Source organism: Botrytis fragariae (genome assembly GCF_013461495.1).
Source record: "Botrytis fragariae strain BVB16 chromosome Unknown tig00000001, whole genome shotgun sequence".
NCBI classification, from domain to species: domain Eukaryota; kingdom Fungi; phylum Ascomycota; class Leotiomycetes; order Helotiales; family Sclerotiniaceae; genus Botrytis; species Botrytis fragariae.
In genome coordinates, this window is record NW_023500987.1 from 3,355,903 (window position 1) to 3,372,610 (window position 16,708).

Consider the following 16,708-nt stretch of genomic DNA (forward strand, 5'->3'; position numbering starts at 1 on the left):
GGTCACTTTTGTGCTTATGATCTAGTCCCGACGAGGTTAGTAAATACTCATACACCTCCTGATCAATCGTCCAATATTAAACGGTAGAACTATCGTTGTTGTTTATAATCAAACCGATCGCTTTCATCTATCATGGACGAAAAATCATCCGGACCCCTCCTCTCAAAGGAATTCACGTGAAAATGCCACCTCAATCTCACCCCACCCTTCAAAAAGGTATGCGAAAAGGAACACATAGTTGTTTCGAATGTCGTAAACGAAAAGTTCGATGTAATTTCACGAAAGAATCTATCATATGTGGAAATTGTGAATTGAAGGGTCGAAGATGTACGGAGCAAAGAAGAGAATTGATTCAAGCGGGAAACGTTGATACGCGAGAGAGTCTTAGAGAGAAGATTAAGAGACTTGAAGCGGTTATTGAAGAATATGGTAGGAAGAGTGGTAGTACTGCTCCTGATCAGGTGAATAGGAATTTTAATATTGACTTGGGAGATGTACGGGAGAATAAGCTCAGTCCGGAATCCCCTTCGTCAGAGTTGGGGGCGAAACGAACGCCAGTGTCTACTCCATCATCACTTGAGACTTCAGCTTCAGTCGATAAAACTTCCTCTCAGGATATCGATCCCATCATTACACTTTTCGATAACGCTATTGTGAGCCTTGCTTTTCCTACTTTTCTCAAACTTTCAGCTACTAAGATGTCAAATAGTGGAGAAGCCATGGCTCTGATTTGATTCCTGAACGCATTTCTAAGCTTGACAAAGCTGGAAATCCAGCAACTGCAAAGAAACATATTCGTACTCGTGAATCACTACTTTCTGGTCTTATCTCCCCAGCACTCCGTGAAATAGTAGTCAACGCAACATGTTCCTGGTGGTATACATGGTAAAAGCATTTTTGAGTCCCAATCATTACTTGATTCTAATTACTAAAATCCCAACAGGCGACCACTTGGTTCTTCACTCCTATCATCAACCGGCAACGCAAATTCAACACTTCCCGATTTTATTCTCCGGGCCCTTGAATCACCTGATCCGTCAATTATCGGTATAGCAATACTTTGTATCGCAGTTTGTCTTCAACAATTAGATACTAGAATCCATCAGTATATTATTCGTCAACTTCCTTCCTTACCTGGTACACTTTTCCAGGAATACTTTGAAAAAGTAGAGAGACTCATTGTGAACGATGGGATTATGCTAGTACAAAGGAGGGTATTGAGACGATTGTTTTTGCGGCTAAGATTTATAGTATGTAATTTTGATTTCTTTTTTTTTGTTGGTGGGGAAGCATAATCTTCTAGATTGCTACTTTTGGTAATCATCCGTATTTCCCTACCGAAGGAAATCTCAGATCAGATTCGATAAGTTTTGATCTTGGAAGAATTCAAGCCTGAGCCGATAACTGACTCAATGAGAGTTCATTGACTCCAGGTTTTGACTTCAACCCCCCCAAAATGTATCTGCGATCTAAGCTTTTCGAGCGCAGCGAGCTAGAGGGGGTTTGGGGGCTTGCCCCCATAAATAAAACCCAATTGAAAATGACGCTCCGCTGGCCCTCCGGCGGCCACTGCCGTGGAGGCAGACTAGGATATAGAAGATGAAATCGTAGTTCGAATTTCTTCCATACTATATTATAGGAATGGACTTCCAAAACCCATATTATCTTCTAAGCATTTCTAACTTAAATACCCTTCAAATCCAAAAATACTGACTTCGTCAGTGAATCTAGGACTAAACAGAAAATGCTGGATTCTGACCCACCAAGCAATATCCTATAGCCAACTTCTTAATCTCCACCGTCCAAATCTTTCCACCGACAAGAATACCCTCGAAAGAAATCAAAGAATACAATCTTGGCTCTCATTGTGCGCAGGAGATGTATATCTCTCACTTCTTCTCGGTCTTCCTTATGCTGCAGATGGTCGTACCATTCCTACCACCCACAATCAAAATAACCCCACCGCACAATTCCACCACAATCTCATAATCCTTTCCTCCAAAGTAATCGATCGAAACCAACGCGGTCTACAGCTCTCCATCCCCCACACCCAAAAAATCCAAACCCTCCTCCTCACCATAACCCAAACCCTTCCCCCCTCATTCTGGGACCCCCAGACCTCCCTCTCCAAAAACAAAATCTCTCGTCCAGAATACCTCGAACAAATCACCGCCCAATGTTGGTACTACCACCTCCTAGTCCTCCTCCACATGCCCCTCATGCTTCAATCCATCCTCGATCCCACCGTCGAAACCCATCGCACACAATGTCTCACCGCCGCACGAAACCTCCTACGAATTTGGCACATCATGCGCTCTGATATGCACAGCGCATTTGAAATGGTAAAATTAATCGACTACCAAGCATTCGTCTGTTCGACCCTCTTAATCCTCAGCATGCTCGGCTACGGAAGTTGCGAGAATGGAGGAAGAGATGAACATAATGATAGAGAGTTAATCGCGCGCACGATCGCAACGCTCACGCAAGCGGGAAATTCACTCGGGAACTTAGTCGCGAAACAAGCGGTGCAGGGATTAGAAAGTTTGATGCAGATGGGGAGGGAAAATTGCCCGAGGAAACAGGAGGGAGGGAGAGGTGATGGTGAGATATTCTCAGCGGGGAATCCGTATGCGAAAATCGTGGTGCCGTATGTAGGTGTGATTACGATTTCGCCGGGGGAGTATTATAATTCTGTTGAAGCTACGGTTGATGCTGTTGCGAAAATGCAAACGCAGAGTCAGAGTGGCCCATTTGCATTTTCGCTAGAGACTAATCCCAATCCCAATCCCAATCCCAATCCCAATCCAAATCATGAGGACTTGCGAAACGGAGATGAATCAAATCATCACAATACAAACACGCGATATGAAGATACCGGTACGCTTGGAGAAGCGAGAGAAGTACCGGTAGATATACAGGGACAGAGACAAATACAGATGGAATGGACATCGATTGATTTTGATTGGGCGAGTAATCTTACGGCGGGATTTGAAGATGATTGGGCGTGGTTGAATGGGTTGGGGGGTTGATTTAAGGGGTATTGTTATTTTTGCAGTAAGGGTTTAGTGGGTGATTATGAAAGGAAGGGAAGGGAAGGGAAGTGAAGGGAAGGAAAAGGGAGTGGCGATTTTAAGAAAGTATCGGTAGGTGGGATCTAGATGGTTGGTTAAACGAATGTGGCGATGTGTTGCATTGGTTGGTTGGTTTTGCTTAGATGATTCATTAGTTGAAGTTTATCGAAATGGATTGTAATTCTCGATTATGATTATAATGATATTTATTATATATATATATACAAAATAGATCTTCACCTGAAAGATACACCTGAATATCTCTACCTAGTATGTGAGTATGTGTCTACTTTATAAGAGATAACAACAATACATAGATATACACATACTTAATTAATCCGATTCAATAATAATATCGATATCAACCCTACCCTATACATAAATACATACATACATACATACCTACCCACCTGTCTACCAATCTATACATCACGACATTCCAGCCCCTCAAATCAAACTCAAAATCAAACTCAAACTCAGATTCTTATTGGGATCCCGAATTTTCCGGTTTCAGACACGTCATGTCAGCTGATTTCAACTCGTTCTCTTCTCTGCTTTGAAGAATCATTCATTTGTTTACTCTGTTACTCGAAAAGGGTATTTATCTCTTTCTCTCTTTAGATGTTGATGTTGATGTTAATATTAAATATGGAAAAGTTAAAGTGTGTATATATTCCATATTCACAATCACACGCCATCCAATCCCAAGATCTTCAAAAATCATTGATCATTCATTGTATTTGTTCCCACTTCCTAATACCAGAACGAGCGAAATTTAATTTACATCCCATTTCATCTCCATCAAACCATGAGACGAAGGAAAATCTATCTATTTCTAGACTTGTGTCGATTTCTCATTTATGTTGTGAGTATGTATGTGTGTATGTATGTGTGTATGTATGTGTGACAATATGTAACCCAAAGCAAAGAAAACTCCATCCTATCCCATCCCATGTGTCATGTCAACTCCATGACAATTATGAAGATCCCATTCAAATCAAGTCAAGTCAGTCTGGTAACTCACTGCTCGTATCATGATTTCATAGTAGCATATCCATATCCATCCGTTCATACCAGTATCCATATCCATCCCATAACCGTATCCATAACCCATATTCATATCATAACCATCATCATCATCATCAAACATCTATTCCTTGACTCTCCCCAAAACCTTCTTCCCCGGTTGAAAGCCACTCTTTGTCTTCTCCGTAATCGAACCCGCAGAGTTTGTTTTTTGCAAAGCTAAGCGTGCCATTTCACCCTGATCTTGATCGGCAGGTTGAGAGAGACGTCGGGTGCGTTCTACGCGGTAGGTTTTGGCGGGGAGATGCATGGAGGCGAGGGCAGCGGCGAGACCGAGTGCTGAGGCTAGAGGGGAGTATTAGTTTTGATGTTTGAGGGTGAGGGGTATGGATGGGGAGGGGAATGATGAGGAAGAAAGGAAGATGGAGATGAGAATGAAGAGGATATGTTGTATAATAGTGATGATGATACGTTGTCACGATATATGCGATAAAACCCATAAACATGAACAACAAAGCGACACAACAACACACATTAACCCATAATATCAACCCATCACATCTAGACAATAAAATGGAAACTTACCACCAGCAGTCACAACTCCAGTAACAGCAACCATGGTGAATGGTTTGTAGTATGTGTTATTTCGTAGATTCTGTGATTGATCGTGTTGTGATGTATTGGAGGCTTCAAGTGATGAATTTGAAGTTGTCGTTGATATTAATATTGATATTGATGTTGATATTGATATTACTCTTGATGAATGATATCAAATCGATTGTGTAGTAAGGTAGGTGAGGTATTTATCGTATTGAATTTGATAAACGGTGTATTGATTGTATTGTAATGTCTCGCAATGTATTGATTGTACTTGAGATAATAAAAGAAGAAGAGAAAACAAATCCGGCTCAACAACGAGAAGATACCTCCTCATAAGTACCTCCTCCCTTCTCAGCCCACACCATATCATATCATACCACCCCAAACCTCCTGTTTCAAGCCCTCGCATCTAACTGGTCCATCGTGCGGGGTAACACCAAGCCACTAACCCCGTTTGAATATCGCTAATAACGCCGCAAATGCGTAATCTGGGGATTTATGCAGAATATAGTGGAAAGACCCACTTATTTAGGAGAAGATATCCACTTAGCTTCGGGTGTTGGGGGAAGGATCTGGGGTAATTATGGGGATTGGCTGAGATGTCGTGTGAGGTGATGTGGTGTGAGATGTTTGTTTTTGGGCGGATTTTGGATTGGGTTGGATGGGCAATTAGGGTTTGGATGGGGAGGAAATGAATGAGGGAATTTTAGTCTGGGATGGAGGGAGAGAGGAGGAGAGTTTGTGAAGTGTTTATCACTTGGTAGGTATTTGCTGAAGTACGTGAGAAAATAAATAATAAGGACCTGAGTTGTGTTATGCATTTTCTCGTTTATTTACTGGGTATGTATTGATTACTACCTACCAACGCACCTGCTGAAACATACCACCGGTTCAACCACCACCAAGGTAATGATAAACCCCTCCAATCATTAGCGAAATGATCGCTCATCGCCATCATCGCAATAGGAAGAAAATACATACCTAGCTATACATATACGAGGATATCTGTAACGTGATTTGATGGATCATTGTCGGAGAGTATGTAGGTTGATTGATCCCTAGTATGGAGACGTGGAGGGAAATAAAACTTGTTCTTTCGAGTCATGAATCATGAGTACATGAGTTAATCACCTACCTAGTTGAGTAAAGATCGAAGGATTTAATGAAAACAGAAGAATGTGTACTTGGTAGATACATATATCCAGGTTGCTGTTTTTATCAATATTTCAAAAGTATACGGAGTACATAAAGAGTTCTGATATTGTGTCATATTACAGCACATATACTTACCTGCCTTCCAATTTCCCCAACCATCAAAAACTGTCCACGAATCCGGGGCCCCGCATACCCCTAATCCTTACTTTTGTATCTCCATCTCCATCTCACCCTCACTCACACAACTCACAGAGATCAATTTCTTCAGACCCCTTGTCTCATTTTCCTTTCCTTTCTTTCTTTTCTTTCTCATTTCAATACATTCTTAACACACCCCTCCCTTCTTTTCCCTCCACCCCATCCCAAATCAGGTCAAAAGTCACCACACACCCCCCTCCCTTTACGTAAAGCAAAAACCCAGACCCCAAACCCAAACTCCCGCACTGTTACTTCCAAGCCCCAATACTTTTCGCTCCGAACTCTATTCCTTCTCATCCAGTAATCACAATGTATTGCACTGCACATACCTAGATTAGATACACAGGACACACTACCGAGAAACTAGGTACCTATTAGTGATCACTCGTATCAGAGCCCGAATATATGCCAGAGAGGGGGCTTAGATGTAGCTTATTGGGTTTGAGGTTTGTGATGACTGACTCATGTTTTGAGTTGGATTCAATTCGAATGTGAATGTGAATGTGAATACATAGGTATCTAAGATGTATGAATGAATATCTTTTCCTGACATTTTTTCAGGGGGCCCAGAATTTATAATCAGTCTTCTTTATATATATACCTAGTATGTGGAAGTGGGCTTTGAACAACTAGAAGAAGAGAGATTTCAAAAGGGATAAATATAATATGAAGTATATCTAAGGATAACTATTTTCTATCTGTATTATATTCTTTCTCCCTACTTATCAAGATAGGAAAGATTGAAATTGAAATTGAGATGTACTACTACTCTCGATCATAATATAATAATAATAATAAAACAGAATAGAATCTTATTATTATATATGTAGGTTTATATCTAGATTATTTCAGCTAGCGATGATAAACAAATATGATAACTAGTACTATGTATAAATGTAATTACATATATATATATGTGTGTGTGTGTATATATGTATATCTAGATATTTATTTCCATCATTTCTCCCATCCCTCATCTAGTATGTATAGACTATACATCTGGGAATTTTTCGATGAATAAACGCTTTTATATCTCATCTCCATATGAGATTATACAATTATGCGGCTGCGGAATCATTAAAAGCATTTTGAGAGTGATAGATTTGGATTTCGTGATGTTTGTTTGAGTATCTATCTGATTAGTTGGGCGTTTGGTGGGTCTTGGGAGGAGATGAGGATGAATTGACGTGTGGATGGATGGATATGAGGGAGTTGGATAATTATAATCTCATCTGTCTAGTTCTCTAATTTTTAGGGAATTTGAATTTGAATTTGAATATAGGGGTGAAGGTGGGAAAATAAAGATTAAGACGGGGAATAGGGGAGATGAGATAAGAGAGAGATGTAAATTAATTCCATCTTGTTCCACTTCTATCTAATCTATCTTTTATCTACACTTCCTTGATTTTCTACTCCTCTCATCCTCTCGTGCATTTGTTATGTATGTATATAAACTCTTAATACTCCCTTTCTGATAATCGACAATCAAAGTTTTGAAAGACATAAGAAAAGCATATAAGGTGCATCTTGACGTTGTGATTCTAACGATGATGAAAATTACAACGACGACAACACTTATCTTCATTTTCGGATCATCAGCAGAACCTCTCTCTCCCCTTTGGCAAAGTTAACCACTTTAATTTCTTCTCACCTACTCATTACCTTCTTTCATTCCTACCCTTCAAACTGATACTAACAACAAGGATAGAAAAGAGATCAGCAATCATTGAATCCTCATTTCCCTTCTTCTTCTTCTCTTCTGCTCGTAAGATTTCCTATTTCTATCATTAAAGAATCTATCTTTATCTAATTTTGACCTTGCACGAGGAGTGCAGCAGCCGAAGTACTGCTTCAGCCCTAGGCCTGTCACTCTCGAGTCCATTGGGTAGCATATCACGACAATAACTGAAAGGAAACATAGCTTTATATAGGTACAAGACAGGCAAAAATCTAAAATCGAGAAGCCAGAAGCGAGACGAAAGGAATCGCGAGTGCAGTTATATTTTATCAATGTTCAAGTTCCAAGGTTTTCAAATATGATCATTACCTAAGTATATAACGATGACTTTCTTTTGCAGAAACTCTTCAAAGTGTGGTGTCAAAGATAGAGAATAAAGAATGAGGACTGTGAATACCGACTACGAGTAGAAAGCATCTTTTCGAGCTGGGACAACACGTGTGTGTTCCGCCCTTTCTGCCAGGAGAGAGCTGTTGAGAGGAAGGATTAGATATTGGTGGGTGAAAGGGTTTGTATGATTTGCTTATGCTAGTGCGTGTATATTTTGATGGTAGAGAATACAATATATGTGACAACGAGAGATGTGTAGTGGTGGTAAACGAAATCCGATAGTTTTTGCGACGACAATAGAGAATGAAAAGTGTTAAATTCATAACCCTGCATTTTCTCTCTCGCTTCTCCTACGATCCGCTGTCCTAAGCTTTTGGCTAGATCTCTATAGCAAGCATACTGGAAACTGATGTTCCTTACACTTCAACTCACATTGTTCAAATTGCTATGAATATGAGCGTGAATGAGATATTATGGGTACTTATATACCGAGCTTGTACTTAGTATGCTGGCATCTACAACTCCCCCAATGAGTCAACACGCTGGACTTATGTAGAGAGTACAGAGTAGAGAGTCAATTCTAAGTGAAGATATCTCAGTTCTGATAATTACCTTGAAAATGATTCGCTAAATTAAGGGGAGCGAATCATCTAATCCATCTTCGACTGAAATGAGACTGAATTGCGGCTTAGGAAGGACCTTGCGGATGGAAGGATCTGGTTTGGTTAAATATTGCACTATCTTCACCTACCTTTCCTCTCTAGTGATATAACCAAGTTGGTATGTTGGGAAAGAATATTTGCTTGCTGGTATCATATTGTCAAAGTAATGTTTTTCTTCGATTCTGATTATCGTTTGGAAGATATTTCGAGTTGTAGAACAATTCTAGAGTAAGTTTGATAGCTTGACTTACTATCGTCTCAAACTTTTGTAACAATAAAAATACATTAAAGACAGCGGTGAACAGTATCTCTTTATCGCTATATCATTCAGTTACATCGCCATCAGTATACTCGGATTCCCCATCTGACACACCAAATCCCCACCCCCCTCTCCTCAGAATTTCAAAGCAGAGAAATGCGGTTTTGGGGAGCGGAGACTCAGTGTTGTAATTAGTATACGGTAGTAATACTGTGGCTGATATCAGGAGTAAAATACGTACGCTAGTACGTATAATAGCCAATGATATTCACGTCCGTACGTATTGTACGAAAGGATTATACTGGTAATATGCTGAAATACGGGAATATCACATATTTTCATTAGAATATTGCATATTTCCATGGAATATTACATATTTTAAATGAGTTTAAGCCTAATAAGGAAAAAGATTATTGAAAATATGTAAATTCCCGTATTTCAGTATATTGCTAGTGATATTCAATATTGTTAAAATATTGAATACTCTCAGTGATATGGAATTCAATAATAATTACTGAAATATTATTATAAATATCAATACGTACCACTAAAGTGGGGCGTAACTGAAATACGGAAAATACTAATTACAACACTGCGGAGACTTGGTTATTCTCTTCCCTGTAAGTCCATATTCTCTTAGGAATTATCATCATACTTATGGAAAGAAGTCAAAAGTATGCGGCTTATATACCCACGAACAGAAAGTCTGGACTTCGAGATGTAGGATTCAAGATCCACTCGAGTTTGTTTCTTTTCACACCATAGATATCCCATGTACATCAGGTCCATATTAGCCTTCTTCACTCTTGGTAAATGCTTATGAACAACTCCCTGGTTACGGACACAAGAAAAGAGTATATAAACCCTCCCATGTCTCTTCATAGGTGTTCCATAAACCGTAAACAAGATTGTGGCAAAAGACGCAGGAACGATTCCAAAGCAGAGGAATATTTGAGTAAGCTCTTTTGTCGCAGGCTGGAAGTTAATAGTGTTGTGGATCTATAGGTGGAAGACCGTTGGGAGTAGAAGGAGAATCGAGTCTGGGTTTTTGTTGAGAGTTGGTGGTAAATCGTTTCGACAATGATAGGAAAAATTCCCCTGTCATTTGTGACGTTAAGACTGCTAAATATTGGATGACATCAAAAATTCCCTCTCTCCCCAGATTTCCCATGGCACACGGGGAAGAATGCAGTTGAGCCGTTCATACTTTCACAAACTAGACTTTCCTCGGTAGCGAGCTGTATCAGATAAATGTTCTTGTAGCACAAACTTAAGACTCTTCGTCTCTATTTATAAAGTGTGAAGTACGTAGTGTGCTGAGGATATTAGTCACTATTTCTGAGGTCCCAATGTGATTTTCTGGGTTGTGAGGATTGTTGCCACGATATTCACCATCTACCCAGTAAACAGTGCATCCCGCTGTCATGGAATTATACGTGGACTATAAAGATCCTCCAAAATATTCTTATACTTCCCCAGAATTCGATCGGTAGAAATGAAGTACGGAAACAGAAGTCTCGCACTAGTGTCTCTGTAAGACAGACTCCCCGTTTCTCTACAGCTGTTTCGGATTTGACTTTCTTCGGTTTTGAATAGAGGGGGAACGTTTTCGCACATCGTATTTCAAGAGATGATATCGACAGCATATGTACTCATCGGTAATAACAAAATCTATCTCATCACATCTCGCCCAATCTTTCATGCTAGCTGAACACCAAATCCCAGCCAGCCAGACATGCAGGAAACCTCCAGATCTGACAAAACTATTTTCATTAAACTCACGACGAAACGCATAATTTAGTAGCAAGACAGTTCTACGAAGACTGCTTTGTTGATTTATAGTCTATGTTTCCAAATTCTGCCTAGAGTTGAGTAGAAGAGATATGGACAGGTATTTATGTTGATAGATGGATTGATATTTTAGTTGAGTTCGAAGGGCTTATGATTCGCCGAATAGCCTAGCCTTAGATTTACCGAATGTCCTGACTTGTTATTGAGGGGAAAGGGGTGTGGATAAGCGATATTGTAGATAGATATCAATCAGTAAATCAAAGTGAACGAGTGAATTACAGACTCCACAGAATCTAGACTTGAAAATCATACCACTACCCTCTATTTAAGAGGTATTTCGATCCAGATAATCGACTCCAATTCATTTGGCTACTATTGAGAAGGCGGTCCATGTGTCAGCACCGAGCTCTGTTCCTTCAGAAACTCGGGAGATCCTCTTCACAAAATTTGTACATAATCATGAAAGGTATGATATAGATTCCCGCCACGATTTTCGTTTCGTCTTACGCTAATCAAAACACTTGTGAAAGATCTCAATGACAATAAACTTATCGTCGAGAGTTAACATAAATGAGAGTATTATACTAACGAGAACCAACCACCGTCGGATCTGAAGATCACAAGTATAAAAATCCATACTCGATTTCTACCATTACAGCTAACTCTTGTCAATTTTCTATTTTCGAGTAAATTTTCACGTCTCTGCACACGCACGAAAATCGTTGAGTTTACAGACATGGGAGGCCATTTTCTTCTTTGAATGAAAAAATAGCATCGACTCCATTCAATATAACCCTGTGGTGGCAAAGTTAATATTCCGGACGAAGATAAATTCAATATAAATCCCCATACAAATTTCTATTTCGTACATTACGATATTGATATATATATTCGTCAGTGACGAATAGAGCTCTTCGTCACTGACGAATCAAATCGGTTCTTTTTGCGACCCGTTTATTATTGAATTTTGATTAAAAAAAGAAAATGAGGACCTTGAAAGGCCTTAGAGCTTTCAAGATTTTCGAATATTAGGGTTGAGGGGAAGGTGGACGGAAAGGTATGTGCGTAGGAGGTCAAAGAGGTAAATAAGAGCTAAAGGGGAGAAGGGGAATGAGCGTAGGAGCTAAGGGATGGGCGGGACGCATTAGCCGAAAGTTTAAAGGGGAGTACAGTCCTTTTGGTAAGTTACATCACATGAGGGAAACCTACAAGAGAGCTTTCAAGTGAAATCACAAGCTATACCACTATGCTATGCAATACAGAATGTATCATATAAACAAGAATATGACCTGATTTCAATCTATATATGAATAAATTTCAAATCAATAAATAGAAGTATAACAGAAAGATTAGTAATCCTTAATAGATTCTATTCGAAACACCTAAAAGAACTTTTCTATTCTTTTATTGAAATCTAACAGGAGATCAATTTAGAAGGAAAAGAAGAGGAAGAGAGGGGGGGGGGGTTGAAAAGCAAGTAAAACCTAGAAGCTTTCTACTTGACAGATAATTGTTGCCTCAGGCCGAAACTTTCAATTAACCTTCCAGAATTCAAGAAATTCACTAAGAACTTATTGATTAGAATAAGCTTCGTAAAGTATGGAGACTTAGATTGATCATATTAATACTTTAAAAACGATTTATTCAATACATAATGAAGGTATTGTAGAATTTATGGCAATTACGAAAGGATCACTTCGTCAACCACGGATTCTGCCACCACAGGGTAACCCCATCAAGCCTCGTATGGATTGTGTATTCTACCTGTAGGAATAGCTACCCATATCTATACCAGCGAATCCACGTGAATTAAACACTGTATCATTGCTAATCTACTAACTTTCGCAGTCTGTGATCTCTTATAAGTAGCCTACCAAAAAGACTTTTTAATAGCTGCTAGTATTCCTCCCATAACAAAATATTGGACAATATGTTTCTAGAAGGAACTTCTCAGTTCTAATAATACGGTCATTCTTGGTATTGAAACACTGGCTGAGATTTATTGACTTATCTCACGGACTTTGATTTGAGCCTGGTTTGTTTTAATGAAGGAGAATTGATATTCATAGTACCAGTGACAGCGACAACATGTATGGTAGCTAATGAAAAGCAAGCATTCGACGAAAGTAAACCCAAATCAATAACACAGAAAACATACTCTCACTTTCCTTTGACCTAAGTCTAGATTATCTTTCTATCCATTTACCGATAACTCGCAACATTGAATGCTTCCATAAATCTCAATCACCTTGCATGAAAAGACAATCAAAAGCAACAATTCTCGCACCTTTTATATCAACGTCCATCCCAATCCTAATCTCCATCCCACTTTCAGGAAAACAAGCTACCCCTCCACTCCTCTCCCCTTCCATATGTTATCACATAACCTCCCCATCCAACCCAATACCACTCACCAACACAACCACAAAACCACTCCCCATCTCCTTTTACACAATCCGACCCCCATCCCCCCCACACACACTATACCTCCACCATTTTCTCAATCAAACCCAAATCTACACTTACAACTACTATCTCTCAAAAATATCACATATAGTTCATTATTCCACAAGTATAGCTTTTCCTACTCTTTCCACTCTACTCTCGTAACCATGTAGTAAATCGAACTTTGGCATTCTTGTTTCATGTATCAACAGATAAACAGAAGTAATATATCCGAACTTGCCATTCCATTCGTGCGTTCATTTCCTATAGAATTCGCTAATACACTGTACTCATTTCAAGTTCATTGGAAGAATCTGATAATGAATGAACAGTGAGTGATACATACATACTTAATCACCACCCTAAACCTCTTCATCCGAGTGCAAAAGTATATGTATGTCTAAACAAGGTTCGAATATCAATGTAGAGGACAATTTCTTTTTAGGAGGGAAGATATCTAATCTAATCTAATCGATCAAGATATTTATATTTCACCAATGACAGAAGAGTAAAAAGACGATTATAAGGCTGATGAACATCCTCCCTCCTCAAAATATACTTTTCTTTCACACTTCCACACGCTCAAACTTCCACCCCCTCTCCCTTCTCCCCTCCCCAAAAACCTCAAAGAATCCTACAAGCAGCAAAATCCAATACCAAAAACCCCTATCCTCTATCAAAAAGGACTAGGTGATGACTAGATAGCTTGCAGTATATCTGCCTCCTATACCTACTATGTAGTGGGAGATATGACTTAGATAGAGATTTATGGTTTAGAGGGTGGAATTCGAGTTGTTTTGTTTGGGGGTGATGTTTGGGTTGGTAATTTTTGGATTGATCGATTATTTCTGGGTTGATGATTTGATGTGTTTGGGAGGTATGTGGGAGGTGGGAAGTGATAGTGATAGTGGTGATGATGAGAGTGATGATGACGATAGTAATTGTAATGATAGTAATGGTGATAATGATAACAAAGCATACCACTCACCATCATGTCTCCGAGAATACAATCTCACATCTCATCCCACCATAACATATCATCTCATCCCATCCTAAGCCTCTCCCCTCAAGCTACCTAGCTAGCTATGCCCCAGAAACAACCATCCCATCCTCACCAAACTCCCTAGATACCTCTACAATACACAGAGCCCCTTGAATACTATTGCATTTCTTCGTACATCACTGAACAATTCGAGAATATCGGAGGATTGTTGATCTACATACTACAAACCACCAACCATGAATCAGGTTTTTAGTTTGATTTGACTTTGATTTGAGCCCCTCCTCTTTATCTGAATATTTGGTGAATTAGATCTCTTTTCAACTAGTCATTTAGTGAACCAGACTATGGAATCTTGTTTAAAAGCAGGGAGTCGGGATACTAGCGGATTTTTTGTGAAGAGGAGGGGAGAGAGGGGGTACATATAGCTTGTCCATGCCAAACCTAAATAGATCTAAATATTGAAAATACCCCAAGATCCGAATCGAAGATGGATAATCACCCACAGCCAGGTTTAGAGACGTCGAATTGGACGGAATTTATCTTGCCCACTTGAGTAATATTGGTATTGATGTATGACGGTAATCGATATTATTATTTATCGTCTCAAGATTTCTTGACTTTTTTATTATTGTCGAAATTTAATGAGAGTGGTAGATACATGCTGTCAAACTAATCAGCTTTACTGTCATCTTAACTTTGCTATTTCATGTAATCAATTATAGGATATAAAAGAGGATAGAGTACTCATGAGATATTAGATAGATATATATCGATTAACAATGATATCGTAACCTGAAGTAATCATTTGGAGCGATCTCAAAACGATCTTATACTATCGAAGTAAATCATAGCTTATAGAATGCGAACTTTCGCACAACGTGCGGATTATATAGCACCTCGAGACTCAGAATGGAGAAAAACTAGTGCACTTCCTGAGACTTCTCTGGAGAGGGATTTCTAGTTTATTCACTTGAACACTAACACAGTGTCGGTTCAATGGTTCACCAAATAATCTCTACCCACCAAACACAGAAAATCTCATACCAACCTTCCGTCAATCCACCAAATACCCAATCATCAAAACTCAACCCCTCCAAGACCCCTCGCACTCGGTAAACATTCTTCCAAGAACCCCCTCATCGCCACCAACGGAACACCATGTCTCATCGCCGTATTCTCATCCCACGAAGAATGCAATCCAATCAACAAACCATCATCAGCTCTTACCAACGGCGCTCCCGAATGACCCCAGTAAGTCCACGCATCATGTTTCAGGCTTCCAATCTCCGAATTCTCATGCGGATCCTGTCCCTGTATCATTCCACAAAAAGATCCCTTCGATACTTCAACAAGATTATACTTCGTCTTCCGATTGTCTGAAGATTCCAAATCATCACTTCCCGGTTGTCCAATACATATAATCAACATCCCGTATTCCGGAAGTTGCACTCCCAATTTCACGAATGAGAATTCTGGGATACTATCTCCAATCACATCATCACCAATTTCTACTGTCACAACTTTCAACACCGCCAAATCACGTTTTCGATCCCAAACACGACATTCGACTTCAATTGCAAGACCAGTATAATATAAAAGCCATTGTCGTGGTTTAGCTTTCCATTCTTCTTCCGTCTCGCCAATGCAATGAGAACATGTAATTATCCATCCTGCAGGATCAATACAAACTGCTGTCCCAGCTTCATATTGCGCAAAGATCAGAGTTGATGTTAATAAATTGCGAACGTGGATTCCGGATGGTAAATCTTTGAGTGTGGATAATGCGGTCGCTTTAAGTCGCGATTGTTTCTTGCGGAGAAGTGTGAGTTCGGTTTGGTTCAGACCTCGTAGGGTGGAAGATCGTGGTGTGAGTTGAATCTTTTCGTTTATTCTTGGAGTGGTATGCGAGGTTTTGATAGAAATGAATTTCACTGGTTGTTCCAAATTCGCGATCGGTTTGGATGGAAGTGGGCTTGTCGGGTTTGTATTCAGAACTGAGGATCTCAGTATGCGTTTGTTGTTGTCCATATTCCTGTTGGCGAATTGGATGCTTGACTACATTTGTTCAAGTATTCGATCTTAAAGTTTCAGTAAGTATCGATATCCAATGCCAGTAATGTATCAATACCATTAATACCAGTCCCCAACTTTTCAATATTGAATTGAATACTTCGTATCGTAATGTCGTGTCGTGTCAAAAAGCGCTTTTGCATCTAGATCTCGAATGGTCTAGATGTATGCAATGTTAGATATGAGTCTGGCCACGATCTTTTTCCAGGTAAGTTCCCAGGGGCGTTTTACAGACCTGGGTCTGGCCAAAGTCCGATATGCAACAAAATTGTTTTTGAATTTTGTGTTTGGATAGTCCTATTTGATATGAACGAAGTTAATGTTGTTAGAGTATCTCTAATCAGTTTCTGATCAGCAAGT

The 16,708-nt window shown here is 39.5% G+C and overlaps 3 protein-coding genes across 3 annotated transcripts; 1 reads left to right on the forward strand and 2 right to left on the reverse strand.

The window, feature by feature from the left end:
• Positions 1 to 182: 182 nt before the first annotated feature.
• On the forward strand, positions 183 to 3,029 carry Bfra_001028 (putative c6 finger domain protein; the record flags this gene model as incomplete). The annotated part of the gene is made up of 4 exons (XM_037331468.1): positions 183 to 653; positions 710 to 885; positions 944 to 1,047; positions 1,723 to 3,029. The coding sequence occupies 4 exons, from the start codon at positions 183 to 185 to the stop codon at positions 3,027 to 3,029; spliced, it is 2,058 nt and encodes a 685-aa protein (XP_037197801.1).
• Positions 3,030 to 4,221: 1,192 nt separating this feature from the next.
• Bfra_001029 (uncharacterized protein) lies at positions 4,222 to 4,716 on the reverse strand (the record flags this gene model as incomplete). Its single annotated transcript, XM_037331469.1, has 2 exons — positions 4,222 to 4,442; positions 4,683 to 4,716. The coding sequence occupies 2 exons, from the start codon at positions 4,714 to 4,716 to the stop codon at positions 4,222 to 4,224; spliced, it is 255 nt and encodes an 84-aa protein (XP_037197802.1).
• Positions 4,717 to 15,355: 10,639 nt separating this feature from the next.
• On the reverse strand, positions 15,356 to 16,306 carry Bfra_001030 (putative at hook domain-containing protein family protein; the record flags this gene model as incomplete). Its single annotated transcript, XM_037331470.1, has 1 exon — positions 15,356 to 16,306. One exon carries the CDS (start codon positions 16,304 to 16,306, stop codon positions 15,356 to 15,358), a length of 951 nt encoding a protein of 316 aa, XP_037197803.1.
• Between the last annotated feature and the right edge of the window lie 402 nt (positions 16,307 to 16,708).